At 38.4% G+C, this 16,970-nt stretch overlaps 1 protein-coding gene across 5 annotated transcripts in view; it reads left to right on the top strand.

Annotated features, from left to right (window-relative positions):
• Nucleotides 1-16,970, top strand: part of LOC140738216 (paxillin-like) — a 173,800-nt gene that overhangs the window by 108,344 nt on the left and 48,486 nt on the right. For 3 of the 5 annotated variants that reach the window (XM_073065324.1, XM_073065326.1, XM_073065328.1), the window contains exon 2: nt 16,318-16,550. In XM_073065324.1, the coding sequence (XP_072921425.1) occupies nt 16,318-16,550 (233 nt within the window). Of the gene's footprint in view, nt 1-16,317; nt 16,551-16,970 lie in introns of those variants that run through there. The other 2 variants (XM_073065325.1, XM_073065327.1) reach the window with 2 other exon arrangements.

Here is a 16,970-nt window from a genome sequence, read left to right as displayed (position 1 = left end):
TCTACTTGCACAATTGTGTAGTCACCTTGGTAACCAAATACTTCTACTGAGGTAGAAGCAAGAGAGAAACACAGTACAGCAGCTGAGATGAAATCATTCAGTAATATTTTCATTAAGGTATTTAAAAATCTTGACTGTTCTATTTAGCTTTCATGATGACCCGGAAATACTGTGTGTTATGCTTCAGCCTGCATTATTTACTTTAATAAGAAGTGTCAAAGTTAAAGAGCACTATAGAGCAAGCATCTACCCAAAGGAAGTTCTGTTTTTTATTGATAAGCAACTAACAAGTTTTTCTCCAGCATCCATTGTGACTCAAAGTGCGTCAAGACTTTGAATCACTTGTGAAGTCTGGGTTCTATTGCTGTCAGAAAATGAGATTAAGAGTTTAATTGCAGTAAACAATTAAAAAGAGGTGAACTGAGAATCACAAAACCTTTCAAAATATTCTTTATATTCCAAAGCATCTTGCCAAGGGATGTACCTTTTGAAGTGTAAAAGTTCAAAGAAAATTTATTACCAAAGTACATATACTGTATGTCATCCTATACAATGCTGACATTTTCTTCTGAGCATACTCAGTAAATCCAAGAATCATTAGAATCAATGAAAGACCATACCCAATAGAACGAACAAACAACCAGTAGGAAAATATGACAAAATATGTAAATACAAAAGAAAAAAATTAATAATAAATAAATGAACAATCACTATCAAGGACATGAAATTGAGAGTCATTGAAAGTGAGTCATAGGTTCCGGGAACATTTCAGTGATGGGGCACGTGAAGTTGAGTGAAGTTATCCCACCTGATAATTGAAGGGTAATAACCATTCCTGAACCTGGTGGTGAGAATCTTGAGACTCTAGTCCCATCTTCCTAATGGCAGCAGCAAGAAGGGTGTATGACCTAGGTGGTGGGGGTCCCTGATAATTGATAATGGATGCTGCTTTCCTGCGACAGTGTTCCATGTAGATGTGCTCAATGTATCATGGCTTTAGCCATGATGGACTGGGCTGTATCTACTACTTTTTGTTGGATTTTCCATTCAAGGGCGTTGGTGTTTCAATATTGGGCTGTGATGCAGCCAGTCAATATACTTACCACCTTGATATTTGTCAAAGTTATAGATGTCATGCCGAATCTTTGCAAACCTCTAAGGAAGTAGAGGTGCTGCCATGCTTTCTTTATAATTGCACTTGCATGTTGGGTCCACAGCCGGGCCCATCGAGGAATTCAAATTTATGGGCCCTCTACACCTTTAAAATCCCCTAATGAGGACTGGCTCATGGACCAATGGTTTCTTCCTCCTGAAGTCAATAATCAGCTCCTTGGTTTTGCTGATGTTGAATGAGAGGTGGTTGTTGTGGCATCACTCAGCCAGATTTCAATCTCTCTCCTATATGCTGATTCATCACTACCTTTGATCTGGCCAATGACAGTGGTGTCGTAGCAAACTTAAATATGGCATTCGGACTGTAGTTAGCAACACAATCATAAATGTAAAGTGAGTAGAGAAGGGAGGTAATCACACACCTTTTGGTGCACCTGTGATGAAGGAGATTGTGGAGGAGATGTTGTTGCCAGTCTGAACTGACTGGTGTCTGCAAGTGAGGAAATCAAGGATCCAATTGCACAAGAAGGTATTGAGGCCAAGGTCTTGAAGCTTATTGATTAGTTTTCAGGGGATGATGGTATTGAATGCTGAGCTGTAGTCGATAAAGAACATCCTGATGTATTCACTTTTGCTGTCCAGATGTTCTTGGGTTGAATAAAGAGCCAATGAAGTGGCACCTGCTGTGCACCTGTTGTTCTAGTAGGCAAATTAAAGAAGATCCAAATAGCTTCTCAGACAGGAATTGATGTATTTCACCACCAAAACACTTCATCACAGTAGATGTAAGTGCTACTGGACAATAGTTTTTGGGCAGGTTACTGTGTTCTTCATAGGCACTGGTATAATTGAAACTTACTTAAAACAGGAGGGTACCCCAGACTGCTGAAGCATAAGGTTAAAGATCTTGGAGAACGCTCCAGCCAGTTGATTAGCACAGCTCTTCAGTACTTGGGCAGGTACCCCATCTCAGCCAGATGCTTTCTGTGGGTTCCCCCTCCAGAAGGATGCTTTCAAGTTGACCTCAGAGACTAAAATCACAGGGTTATTGGGGACTACAAATTTATGGACTACAATGGAAAAGTGATTAAATGTCTCTAGATTGTCTTCACCAACAGAATAAAACAGATCAATAATTGAAAAAGGATCTAGTGCTTTTCAGTGTATACGATGAATAAACTCTTCTCAGACTTCTGGCCAGGTACAGATTAATAATTGCCTAAAATGGGGAAGAGCTTATGTCGTCCTTTTTAAAAGTATTTATCAGCAGATCTTTTTGGTTCAGTTGAATGTGAACTCGGTTGTGGAGATCAGTCACAAAACCACTTCCTATTTTGAGGATGTAAGGCTGAAAAGGTGTAATGATGACCAAGGAATGGGGTTTGATATTAAAATGAGGACTTAATTCAGTGGCATTTCTTGGTACTCAACTAGATTTAGTTGAAATAAGCTCAGCAGTCATAAAATACAAGTGCAACATCTGGCTGCAAATTCAGAAATCATCTTCAAGTCCTGCATCTCCCCTGCTCCAGCACTTCTATTCAACAGAGGAACTAAAGAAATTAACTATGTAAAAATGGAGCTCCTTCACATGGTTGTACTGGGTATTGCAATATCTCAGATTACTAGTTTCTCATTGTGGTTAGTGAATCATTAGCCGACAAACTCTTCAGACTTTCTGTGACCCACTATCTGACCTGTGAAAAGGCATAAACATTTCAAGTGTAGGCATGTACAATTATGCAAAATTAACAGTTTTAATGGAAAAAAATTCAGGTATCATGATAGCACTTTCAAACCCATTTGCTCCATAAGTTCTTCCTCCTCATGCTATCTAGGTCCCTCGTAACTTGATGCAAAGTACGTAACTATATCTCCCTTTCTCTTCTTTATTCCAAAGTAAACAACTGAAACTTGTCATCCTCCATGCATAATTATTATCCCTTGATCCTGACAACTTTCTGGCAAATCTCATCATCATCTTTAGTGCAGTTTTGTCACATGCAATTGTCAAAATTCATGTTGTTTATTAATCTTGAGTCAGAAGCTGGAAGCTGGGGTGAGCTGAAAAGTAGTGTGGGCACCATATAGCCAGTGAGTAGAAGGGTACTTACTAAGTGATATCTAGTGAGTAAGATGCTGAGTCATTAGGATGTCCTAGTAGTCAGATAGTGGGCTATTGGAGTTTTACTGTATTATTTAAATTTTGAGACTACAGGACAGTTGCTGTAGTCTGTAGCAGAATCTGAGTGTCCTCATAAATGCAAGATAAAGTTAAGCAGATAATTAGGAAAATGAATGGAATGTTTGCCTATATTGCAAAGGGGATAGAGTCTGTAAGTGAGAGATTTTTTTTAACTTTGCAGAGCATTGGTGGGACCATTATTGCATATGTCCTTTTCTGTATTTAAGAATGGATATATTGCAATGAAGGCATTTTGGAAATTCTTTACTGGAGTTGTTTTTATAAAGAAAGCTTGAGCAGGCTGGGCCTGTATTCATTGGAATTTAGAAAAATGAGAGGTGCTCTTATTGGAGTATGTAAGATTTCGAGGGATATTGACAATGCGGCTGCGGAGTTTTCCCTTGTGGGAGAACCTACGGCTTGCGCAGAATTTCAGAATAAAAGGTAACCTCATAAGGTTGGGGTGCAGAGAAATTTCTGCTTTCATAATATGAATCTCAAGTTCTGCAGAGGTTGAATTATTGAATGTATTCATGGCTGGGATAGACATTTTTAGTCTTACGAGGTTATGGGACGCAAGAACAAAGCTGGAGGTAAAGTCAAAATAAGATGAGTTTGTGATCAAATTGAAGGCAGAGAGCTGTAAGGCCTATTCCTGCCATTTGTTATGTTCTTAAGCAACTGTTTCAGATTGTGGTGTGTGTAAGGTAGCTGCTTCATTTGTCTGTTCCTCACACATATCCCATAAATCCATTTCAGTCTGAGCTATTATTCTAATATAATTAATCTTCAGCATAAAAATAACAATCATAAAATGGGGTCTCAATCTTTGACAGCAAACGCCTGAATCTGATGAGATTTCTGCCAGCTGAATCATGCTGACTGGCAGCAAGTGGATCTAAAGGGAACTGACGTTTATCTATTTGCGCCTGGGATATCTGGGATGGTCCATGGCTAAATCTGAAACTCCTGAAGGTCAGATCCAGTGCATGTGACTCTGCTCTGTGCTGAATTTGCTGTCGAGTCCAGTGCAAGACCATTGATTTGCTGGTGTGCATCTGGATGTACCTCATCTGCCTTTTACATATCAGAAGAAGAGTAGACGATTTATATATTTTACTCAAATTTTAAAAAATTATTGCAATTTTACTGAATTTTAATTACATTTAGTTGTTTTAAAGTGTTGAAATAACCTTTTAATTTTTAAATTATTTTCAAATGTTCTGTGGACCGACAAGACAAAAATGAAACCTTTTGGCAGAAATGTGCACCACTATGTTTGGAGGGAAAAGGGCACTGCACACCAAAACCAGATCCTCATCCCAGCAGTGAAGCATAGTGAAAGGAGCATCATGGGTAGGGGCTGCTTTGCCACCTCAGGGCCTGGACAGCTTGCAATCACTGAGGGAACACTGAACTCAAAATTGTATCAAGACATTTTACAGGAGAATGTCAGGGTAGCAGTCCGTCACCTGAAGCGGAATAGAAGTTGGATGATGCAAAAAGGCAATGATCAGAAATAAAGGAGTAAATCAACAACAGAATGGTTTATAAAGAAGAAAACTTGTGTTTTGGAATGGCCAAGTCAGAGTCCAGATCTTAACCTAACTGAGATGCTGTGGCTGTTCATGCAAGATATCCCAGAAATATTGATGAACTGAAACAGTTTTGAATGAAGGAATGATTTAAAATTCCGCCTTGCCATTGTGCAAGTTTGATCAGCAGCTACTGGAAATGTTTGGTGGTGGTTATTGCTGCTAAAGGAGGTTCTACCAGTTATTACATACAAGGGTGCACATACTTTTTCTAGCTTGGAGTGTAAATGATTAAACACTGTGTTCAACAAACACATGAAAAGTACAATTGTTTTGTGTGTTATGTGTGAGAAAATGGTGCATTTCTCTGTATGTTTCAATGTACAGTGGCATGCAAAAGTTTGGGCACCCCTGGTCAAAATTTCTGTTACTGTGAATAGCTAAGTGAGCAGAAGATGAACTGATCTCCAATAGTCATAAAGTTAAAGATGAAACATTCTTTTCAACATTTTAAGCAAGATTAGTGTATTATTTTTGTTTTGTACAATTTTAGAGTAGAAAAAAGGAAAGGAGCACCATGCAAAAGTTTGGGCACCCCAAAAGATTTGAGCTCTCAGATAACTTTTACCAAGGTCTCAGACCTTAATTAGCTTGTTAGGGCTATGGCTTGTTCACAGTCATTGTAGGAGAGGCCAGGTGATGCAAATTTCAAAGCTTTATAAATACCCTGACTCCTCAAACCTTGTCCCAACAATCAGCAGCCATGGGCTCCTCTAAGCAGCTGCCTAGAACTCTGAAAACTAAAATAAATGATGCCCACTAAACAGGAGAAGACTATAAGAAGATAGCAAAGCGTTTTCAGGTAGCCGTTTCCTCAGTTCGTAATGTAATTAAGAAATGGCAGTTAACAGGAACGGTGGGGGTCGAGTTGAGGTCTGGACGACCAAGAAAACTCTCCGAGAGAACTTCGCGTAGGATTGCTAGAAAGGCAAATTGAAACCCCAGTTTGACTGCAAAAGACCTTCAGGAAGATTTAGCAGACCCTGGAGTGGTGGTGCACTGTTAGAACCATAGAACCATAGAGCATTACAACACAGAAACAGGCCTTTTGGCCCTTCTTGGCTGTGCCGAACCATTTTTCTGCCTAGTCCCACTGCTCCTGGCCCATATCCCTCCATACACCTTTCATCCATGTACCTGTCCAAGTGTTTCTTAAATGTTAAAAGTGAGCCTGCATTTACCACTTCATCTGGCAGCTCATTCCACACTCCCACCACTCTCTGTGTGAAGAAGCCCCCCCCCCCAATGTTCCCTTTAAACTTTTCCCCCTTCACTATTAACCCATGTCCTCTTGTTTTTTTTTCCTCCCCTAGCCTCAGTGGAAAAAGCCAGCTTGCATTCACTCTATCTATACCCATCATAATTTTATATACCTCTATCAAATCTCCCCTCATTCTTCTACGCTTCAGCGACACCTGCACAAATATGACCTTCATGGAAGAGTCATCAGACAAAAAACCTGTCCTGCGTCCTCGCCACAAAATTCAGCATCAGAAGTTTGCAAAGGAGCACCTAAACAAGCTTGATGCATTTTGGAAACAAGCCCTGTGGACTGATGAAGTTAAAATAGAACTTTTTGGCTGCAATGAGCAAAGGTATGTTTGGAGAAAAAAAGGTGCAGAATTTCATGAAAAGAACACCTCTCCAGCTGTTAAGTATGGGGGTGGATTGATCATGCTTTGGGCTTGTGTTGCAGCCAGTGGCATGGGGAACATTTCACTGGTAGAGGGAAGAATGAATTCAATTAAATACCAGCAAATTCTGGAAGCAAACATCACACCGTCTGTAAAAAAGCTGAAGGTGAAAAGAGGATGGCTTCTACAGCAGGATAATGATCCTAAACACAACTCAAAATCCACAATGGACTACCTCAAGAGGCGCAAGCTGAAGGTTTTGCCATGGTCATCACAGTCCCCCAACCTAAACATCATCAAAAATCTCAAAAGAGCAGTGCATGCAAGAAGGCCCAAGAATCTCACAAAACTAGAAGCCTTTTGCAAGGAAGAATGGGCAAAAACCCGCCAAGCAAGAATTGAAAGACTCTTAGCTGGCTACAGAAAGCGTTTACAAGCTGTGATACTTGCCAAAGGGTGTGTTACTAAGTACTGACCATGCAGGGTGCCCAAACTTTTGCTTTTGGCCCTTTTCCTTTTTTGTTATTTTGAAACTGTAAAAGATGGAAATAAAAATGTAATCTTTCTTAAAATGTTAAAGAAATGTGTCATCTTTAACTTTATGCCTTTTGGAAATCAGGTCATCTTTTTCTCGCTTAGTTATTCACAGTAACAGAAATTTTGACCAGGGGTGCTCAAACTTTTGCATGCCACTGTACGTGTGACAAATAAAGCTGAACTTTACAGTTCAAAGTAAATTTATTATCAAAGTTCATGAATGTCACCATATACAACTCTGAGATTCATTTTCTTGTGAGCATGCTCAAAAAAATCCATAATAGAATAATAACCATAATAGAATCAATGAAAGACCACACCAATGTCCAAAAGATCACATACTATGCAAATACAAAAAAAGAGAAAGAAATGTGCAAACAAGCAAGGAAGCAATATCAAGAACATAAGATGAGGAGCCCTTGAAAGTGAGTTCTTAGGTTGTGGGAACAATACAGTGATGGGACAAGTGAAATTATCTTCTCTGGTTCAGGAGCCTAATGGCTGAGGGGTAATAACTGTTCAGGACCCTGGTGGTGTGAGTACTGAGGCTCCTGAACCACTTTCTTGATGGCAGCCGTGAGAAGAAAGCATGACCTAGGTGATGAGGGTCCCTGATGATGTATGATGCTTTCCTGTGACATTGCTCCATGTAGATGTGCCCAGTGGTGGGAAGGCTTTACTTGTGATACTGGGCTGTATCCTCTACTTTTTATAGGATTTTCCATTAAGGATGAAACTTTAACCTTTAAGCTTTTTAAAGTTTTTGTTTGACAATACTCGTGACTTAAGAGTGCGATCTAAATTCAAATGAATTTTGATTTTCTGGGAGATTAGAATACACTTGGGTGGTTGAAATCATGTAAGTTTTGAAGCAGCATTAGCTTCTCTGAAGTCTCTTGGTCATAGGGTTATTCATCTTGTTAACGCTGCACAGCATATCTTGTCCAGTGGTTATAAGGAGTCAGTATTTGGGTGAGGAAAACGGACAAATGCGTGCAGTTATCACATGACAGTTTACTTAAGCTGTCAGTTTTTTTTCTGGTTGTGAGATGAAGCCATGATTAATTATATGCCCAAGTTTATTTATAGAAGTACTGTCGACGTTTCGGACTGAGACCCTTCGTCAGGCCTGAAACGTCAACAGTACTTCTCCTATAGATGCTGCCTGGCCTGCTGTGTTTCACCAGCATTTTGTGTGTGCTGTTGTTTGAATTTCCAGCATCTGCAGATTTCCTCGTGTTTGCTCCCAAGTTTATTTAAAAGGTTATTGCACTGCATTAATATGCAAATTAGCCAACAGCTTGCTTCAATGAAAAGATACCTCATGAAATGTCAGTGACCACAGATTACTATACTGTATGCCAGAAACTTTGGGAAGGTGGCAACTTGCTCTAATCTTTGCTGTGAATTGCTCTTTAAACTCTGTACAGAAAATGGAGACTGGGTGCTGATGTTGTCTGCATTTTCATAAAGCACCTCCACTGAGGATATTTACAGTAGCAGGAGCATAAAGAAGGCCTGGAAGATTATTAGGGACACCAATCACCCCAACCACAAACTGTTTCAGCTGCTTCTGTCTGACAAACTGTACTACAGCAGTAAAGTCAGGACCAATAAGCTACAGGACAGCTTCTTTCTACAAGCCATTAGATATAAACTCACATGCCTGTACATTGTGAGAGTCATAACAGCAAGTTTTATACTCCCTCATGTTGTGGGACAGATGTAAGTTTTAAATAAATTCAGTTCAATTCAATAAAAGTTATGATTATTGCCAATAGCTTTTAATAACCTATGGCCAAGAAAGTGAATTAGAAGTGTGAAGTCTCTTAAATTTCTATCCTTATCTGGAATTTAAAAAAAGTGTTATATTTAAAATGTTGGAAAAAACGTTTTCAAGTCCTTTTGGATTAAATGATTTTTGCTCTTGCTGACTCAATTGAAATTCACCCCATTTAACATTACTTAGTGTTCCGATGTACTGCTTAAGTCTTGTATCTCATTTGTTAATGAGATAAATTATTGGTCCTTCCCACTTTTCGCTGAGGATACAGATGCTTTGCTGCTCTTACTGCAGTTATCGGCGTGTGTTTTCAGCAGTTTGTAAGGCAAAATATATTTGGGCCAACAGATGCAGAAAAATATATCTAACTAATTTGGATATCCCTGGTTCCTCTATATCAGCACATTCTGTCTCAACATAATTTTAGCTGAAAGCATTTAGAAAACTTACAAAGCTTTTTCCTGTGTTTTTCTTTCTTTTCCAATATTTTTATTAGTTTCTACATAGAAGAATACAGATTACAAGAAAGTGTCTATAAAAGGTCAAAAAAGATTTTAAAAATCTACCAATTACATTATATCTGTTCATAATAACAATCACATTACCCCATATTCATGTAAGTTAATCAATAGTTATACTGAAATATACTACCGGTAATTTATTACAAAAAAAGAATCTAACCCCTACCAAGACCGAAGCTGTTTATTAAGGAAAAAAGAAGGTAAAATACCTTCTCATATAATAAAAATTAATAATAGCCAACATCTGAGTTTAAACAACGACTTGAAGATTTTGAAAATAATTAAGAAAAGGTCCCCACAATGTTTGAATGTCTTGACGAGATTCAGAAATTGAACAACGAATCTTCTCTAAATCTAAACATGACATAACGTCGCAGAACCATTGAGCATGAGTGGGAGGAAAAACATCTTTCTATTTAAACAAAAGCACCCTCCTAGCTGTAAGAGAGCTAAAGGCCAAAATATGTAAATCAGATGCCTTCAGCTTATTATCTTTTCCTGCAACAATACCGAATAGGGCTGTCAGAGGGTTAGGCTTAAAATTGACTTTAAAAAGTAAGGGAAAAGTTTGAAAAACTTCCTTCCAGTAGAGCTCATATGACTAAGGATAAACTATCTCATTTTTATTCGGATATATCTCCCTACTGTGACAGATGTAATAACGGAGAAGCTTCATTAATTCATATGTTTTGGACTTGTCCTGTGTTTTTCTAATTCCATTTTAAATCCTGAACTCATTAATGACATTAACCCAAATGTTGTGCAAAACTAATTTTTAAGAAAGTATTGAGGTCGTGTTCATGGGCGTCTTTCATTTTGTTGGATGAACTCCATACATAAATAGAATTTTCAGAAATTGTTTAAACCTCTTCATTTAATAGTAAGGCATCAGGAAGAGGGAAAACTGGTTGCTATTGAAATATGAAGCATTAGTTACCATCATTGGGGTAAGTTCCAGGAAGGCTATACTTTATGCATATTATTATAGCTCTGATATGTTAACAGGTCATTTACTTTAAACAGTCAATAGCTGACAAAGTTCTAAGGTAACAATGTATTCCATTTGTCCATGTTTGAGAGGTCTCATTAAATTGTCTGAGTGTTGTCTTGTCTCTTTGTCCAGTTCTTTCTTTGTTGTATCTTTTGCTTAGCTTGCTGATGCCTTATTATGTGAATGAAGTGAAATTATTGGATTATAGGAATGTCTAAGGCAGGGTTTCTCAACTGGGGTTCCACAAGATTGTGATTTTAAAAAATGAACATCATCTTTTGAACTTAGCACAATGCTAGTGCTCGCATTGGTGGGCAGTGACCAAGCAGCCCCGTTAGCAATCTCATTAGATGTCTCTCAGCCTAGTATGGCAGTGTGCAGTAGGACTGTGTTCATCTGAATGAATCCTCTCCCTCCCGAATTACCTCCCCCAGCTTCCTCTTGTGTTCCACGGTCTGACTTATGGAAGCGAACAAACTCTACCGGTGTAAGAAGAAAATTGGAAGGAAATTTTCATTCTAAAGATGGTCCAATTTGGCAATTTTTAAAGAGTTGGTGTGAGATGGGAAGAGGAGGATTCTAGCCCTAAGCCTACTGACAATTCTGATAAGGTTAATGATGAAGAAATACAATCTTCTGAGTCATTTCACTGCACTAGTGCAACAATGGACACACAAAAAAAAAAGTCCATCTTTACATTGAAAGCTACTTATCAAGGGTTTGATATGGACTGGTGATCCAAGCTGTTCTATTGCATTGTGCCTTGTGTCTTATCTGATGAGTCAACAGATTTCACCAATAAATATCATTTTGTAGCATTTGCAAGATTCATAAATGATGATGAAATTCTAGAAAAAATTCTTTGTTGCTAGGAGCTGCCCGAAACGAGAAAGGGCCAAGATGTATTTAATGTTTTTGTCTTCATATCTGCAAACAAAAGGTCTGTCTTGGAGGAACTGTGTTTGCATCTGTACTGATGTTGCCTCATCAGTGGTTGACTGCATGAGAGGTTTTGTTCCTCTCAAAACGCACTGCTTTCTTCATAGAGGTGTGCTGATGAAAATATTATTGGAGATGAAATAAAAAATGTTTTAGGTGATGCTATAAAAATAGTTAACTTCAGTAAACAAAGACCAGTTCACTCAAGAATGTTTTTTTTAAAAAAAACTGAAAACCTGGGCAAAGAGCACACCCATCTCCTGCTACATACAGAAATCCGGTGGCTTAGTGGAGGAAGAGTTCTCAATATAGTGTTTGAGCTGAAAGGTGAGTTACAGGAGTACTTCAGACCTTAAGACATAGAAACAGAATTAGGCCATTCAGCCTGTCGAGTCTGCTCCGCCATTCCAATATGATTGATCCCAGATCCCACTCAACCCCATACACCTGCCTTCTCACCATATCCTTTGATGTCCTGACCGATCAGGAAACTATCAACTTCCACCTTAAATATACCCATGGACATGACCTCCACTGCAGTCTGTGGCAGAGCATTCTACAAATTCACTACTCTTAGGCTAAAAAAATTCATCCGTGCCTCTATTCTAAGATGCCGTCCCTCAATTTTGAGGCTGTGTCCTCTAGTTCTGGATGCTCCCACCATAAGGAAACATCTTCTCCACATCCACCCTATCTAGTCCTTTAAACATTCAGTAGGTGTCAGTGAGATCCCCCTCACATTCTTTTAAATTTGAGTGAGTACAGGCCCAAAGCTACCAAATGCTCCATGTGTGTTAACCCCTTCATTCCTGGAATCATTCTCATGAATCTCCTCTGGATGCTCTCCAATGACAACACATCCTTTCTGAGATAAGAAGCCCAAAGCTGTTGACAATACTCCAGGTGCGACCTGACCAGTGTCTTATAAAGCCTCAGCGCTATCTCCTGGCTTTTATATTCTATTCCCCTTGAAATAAATGCCAACATTGCTTTTGCCTTCTTTACCTGCAAATTAACCTTCTGGGAGTCTTGCATTAGGACTCCAAAGTCCCTCTGCACCTCTGACGTTTGAACCTTCTCCCCATTTAGATATAGTCTGCACTATTATTCCTTTTACCAAACTGCATTATCATAAATTTTCCAACACTGTATTCCATCTGCCACATTTTTGCCCATTCTTCCAATTTGTCTAAGTCTTGCTGCAATTGCATTGATTCCTCAGCACTACCTACCTCTCCATCTATCTTCATATCATCCACAAACTTTGCCACCAAGCCATCAATTCCATTACCCAAGTCACTGACAAACAATGTGAAAAGTAGTGGTGCCAATACCTGCTTGCTATTTCCTTGAAGCGCTCTAACAGATTTGTCAGGCAAGATTCCCCTTTATAGAAACCATACTTTGACTTGCTTTATCATTAGTCTCCAAGTACCCTGAAACTTCATCTTAATAATAAACTCCACCACTTTTCCAACCACTGAGGTTAGGCTAACTAGCCTATAATTTTCTTTCTTTTGCCTTCCTCCCTTCTTAAAGAATGGAGTGACATTTACAATTTTCCAGTCCTCCAGGACTATGCCAGAATCAAGTGATTCGTGAAAGATCATTACCAATGCCTCTGTTATCTCCTCAGCAACCTCTCTCAGGACTCTGGGATGTAGTCCATCTGGCCCAGGTGACATCCAGCTTAAAACTTTTGAGTTTACCTAGCACTTGTTCCTTTGTAATAGCAATCATTCACTTCAGCTCCCTGACACTCACAGACCTCTGGCACACTGCTAGTGCCTTGCACAGTGTAAACTGATGCAAAGTGCTTATTAAGTTAATCTGTATCTCACCAGCATCATTTTCCGGTGGTTCAATATCAACTCTGACCTCACTTTTACTTTTTATATAACTGAAAAATTTATAGTATCCTGCTGTTTTGCCCTCATATTACATCTTTTCCCTTCTTACAGCTTTTTTAGTTGCCTTTTGTTGGATTTTAAGAGCTTCCCAATCGTCCAACTTCCCATTCACTTTTTCTGCCTTATATGCCCTTTCCTTGGCTTTTATGCAGTCCTTAACTTCCCTTGTCAGCCATGGTTGCCTCCTCCTGCCATTTGAGAACTTCTTCTGTAGGACAAATCTATCCTATGCCTTGTGAGCTATTCCCAGAAACTTTAGCCATCTCTGCTCTGCTGTCATCCCCACCAGTATCCTCCTCCAATCCACCTGGAGAAGCTCCTCTCTCATACCTCTATAATTCCATTTATTCCATTGTGATACTGATACATGTGAGATATGCTTCTCCCTCTCAAATTGCAGTATGAATTAAATCATATTATGATCACTTTCTCCTAAGGATTCCTTTATATTAAGCTCCCTAATAAGATCTGTGTTATTACAGAACACCCGATCTGAGATAGCTTTTCCCTGAGTAGGCTCAAGAACAAGCTGTTCTATGAAGCCATCTTGTAGGCATTCAACAAACTCCCTCTCTTGCGATCTGACAACAACCTGATTTTTCCAATCCTCTTGCATATTGAAGCCCTCCAATGGTGTCATTACCCTTATTACATGCCTTTTCCAGCTCCCTTTGCAATCTCAACCCCACATCTTGGCTACAATTTGGAGGGCTATATATGATTCCCAGAATTTTTTTTTTACCCTTGCAGATACTTAACTCCGCCCACAAAGATTCAAAATTCATACTTTCAAGGAAATAGTAGGCCAGATTTTGCCATTCTTTGAAGATAAAGAATGGCTGCAGAAACTAGCCTACTTAGCAGACATTTTTCATGAAATGAACCAGTTGAACAAGTCTCTGCAAGGCCCTGGTGAAAATGTTTTGACTTCAAGCGACTAGATTCTTGAATTTAAAAGGAAACTGAATCTTTGGAAAAACCCTGTTGCTAAAGGAAATCTTGAGGTGTTTCCACTTTTGCTTGGCCTTGAGAGTGAGGAAGGATATCAGGAAGTCTTGAGTCTTATTGCAAACCACCTGAGGGAACTACAAAACAAAATTGAACAGTATTTTTCCTCCCTTTCAACACAAGTGTATGATTGGGTGAAGGGACCCTTTCTCTGAATCTTCCGCTGATTCTGAGAACTTGACTTTGAGAGAAGAGGAAGAACTTTGTGAGCTGCAATCTGATTGTGCGCTCAAGGTGAAATTTGCTGACCTGCCTCTAGACGAGTTCTAGATTTCTGTGAAAGAAGGGTATCTCATCATTTTTGCTGCAGTTTTCAACCTCTTACATGTGTTTAACAAGCATCAAGAGCAAGGCTAGAAATCGTCTTATTTCAGTTGAAGGTGAAATCAGTCTGTGCTTATCTCTAGTTTGACCCGAAATTGAGTATTTGTGCAGTAAAGCACAAGCACAGGTTTCACATGCTAGGCCTATATTTGAGCCTGATCATGTCACTTAGTAAGTCTTGCAAAAAATTGTGTTTTGGGCTGTAATTTTATTCATATTGCTTTGACTTATGGTCCTTAGTAGCTTTACTATTCAAAATTGTAAATAAATTTTCATGTTATGAATAGCATTAATTAAAATCAATTTACAATCTTTATTTGAATTAAATCTACCAAGCCTACCTTTAGAAAAATTAAATTCCATTTTGGCATGAGCCAGTTATTTAACAGAAATGCCTTGTGCGTTTTAAAAATTTATTAAGGGGAAAGAAAGATTAATTTCAAGAAAGGCAAGCTAAGCTTAACTACCTGCTTTTCCCCCCAAGAAAGGTAGGCTAAAAATTCATTCTCTACTCAAAAGAGCATTTACAATTATTTTTGTATTATTATACTACAACTTACCGATCACACTAACGTACCATGAGCTGTAGATATAATAGTTTTTACACAGTGGTTTCTTGAGACCTAAAAATTATTTCCAGGGTTCCTCCAGGCTAAAAGGGTTGAGAAAGGCTGGGTCTAAGGAATATATTAATTGTTGACCTACATAATAGCACAGTTTTTTTCACATTGGGCTGAATTAATTAGGTCATAATGATGATTGAGTTCTTTATGTTTGTTTCTTATGCCTTGAGACTAACATAATTATGAGGACAAAATTAATGAATATAAGGAGATTGATTGAAGCAGTTCTCTGTGTATTATGACACAGGAAAGGGCAAGAATCTTCAGTCTTGTGATGGCCATGATGCAATTATTGATATTCATATTGTGGATAGATTTTCCTTGAAGATTTTGTTGTTATATTGAGCTCGTATTTTGCTTTAGATTCTCACATAAGCATGAGATAATAATAGGGTGTTAATTGTTTGCTGAAGGCTTCAATAAGTTCTGCTTAGGTGATACAAAACATTTTTAGTGAACTGCTGAATTTCTGTTCTGATGAATAGCATACTTTCGAAAGTCTAATTATTCAATGTTCTCAGGCGTGGTGTCACCAGCAAAGCCCAACTTTTGCATAAATAAAAATGTGTGGCAGTTGTTTAAATGAAAATATTTATTTGCTGAAAGGATTAGAGGCATGGAGAAATGTAGGGTTTTTTGAAACCAATTAAACTTCTGCAACGCTAAGGTTTATAAACAAGGCAAAGAGTACAACATTGAAACTGAAGAACCATTACGTTTTTTTTTGTGTGCCTTTTTTTTAGAAAGCATTTAAGGTCATTGAAAGGATGTTCACTAAGATTCTAACTAGGATGGGGAGATTTAATAATAAGAGAAGTTTTATATCAGGAAATTAAATTAAAATGATGGGTTTAATAAATTAACTCAGTATTTTCTAATTTTATTTCATGCAGTATTTTGTTATAATGTTGGTGCTTTTTAAGATGCGTGGTAGAAGTAGGATTCATAACATCTTATAAAGGGAATAGATAAATGTTAAATATTGAATAATATTTTAAAGCTACTAGGGAGAGAAGGACTGCAGTTAGCTTTGCAGAGAGTTAGTATAATTAAAAGGAAGGGGTTGTTTTTTATTTTGCTCAACTTTGTAATGTAATTTGTTTTTGATTAACAGTTAAGTCTCACTAACATAATTATCCTTTCTTTTCTCTTAGATGCTCTGTTGGCTGACCTAGAGTCAACAACTTCACAGATTTCAAAGAGACCCATTTTTATCCCGGAGGAGACACCATATTCTTATCCAACAGGAAGTCACATTTACCAGGAAGCATCCATGCCGCCACCAGTACCACCACCTCCCTCAGCTGATGCATTGAATGGGATAATCATTGACTCAGTTGAACAGTGGCAACCCCCTATTTCACGATATCAGCAGCAGCAGGTAAGTGTAAGTCATCATTTATCCATAGTTATTGTTCTTTGACACATCCAGCCACCACCAAACACTCCCAACTAACTAACTTCCCTTATGACAACTGAGTGAGTTTTCTATATCAAATTTGTACAGTCAACATTTCTTGATGCTGCTTTATCTCCTCTTTCTGACTATTAATAGAAAAAACTCAACAAAATATCATAGACCTGATTAGACCAGAAAACCATAAGGCATAGGAGCAGAATTAGGCAGTCCGCCGATTGAGTCTGCTCTGCCATTCCATCATGACTAATTTATGCCCTGTAGCCATTGACGTCATTACTAATCAAGAACCTATCAATTTCTGCTTTAACCATCTGTGGCAATGAATTCCACAGTTTCACCATCTTCTGGCTAAAGAAATTCCTCCTTATCTCTTTTATAAAGGGACGT

Source organism: Hemitrygon akajei, chromosome 14, assembly GCF_048418815.1.
Source record: "Hemitrygon akajei chromosome 14, sHemAka1.3, whole genome shotgun sequence".
Lineage (NCBI taxonomy): Eukaryota > Metazoa > Chordata > Chondrichthyes > Myliobatiformes > Dasyatidae > Hemitrygon > Hemitrygon akajei.
The sequence above is the reverse complement of the archived record's forward strand: the minus strand, read 5'-3'. Positions and strand labels throughout refer to the sequence as shown.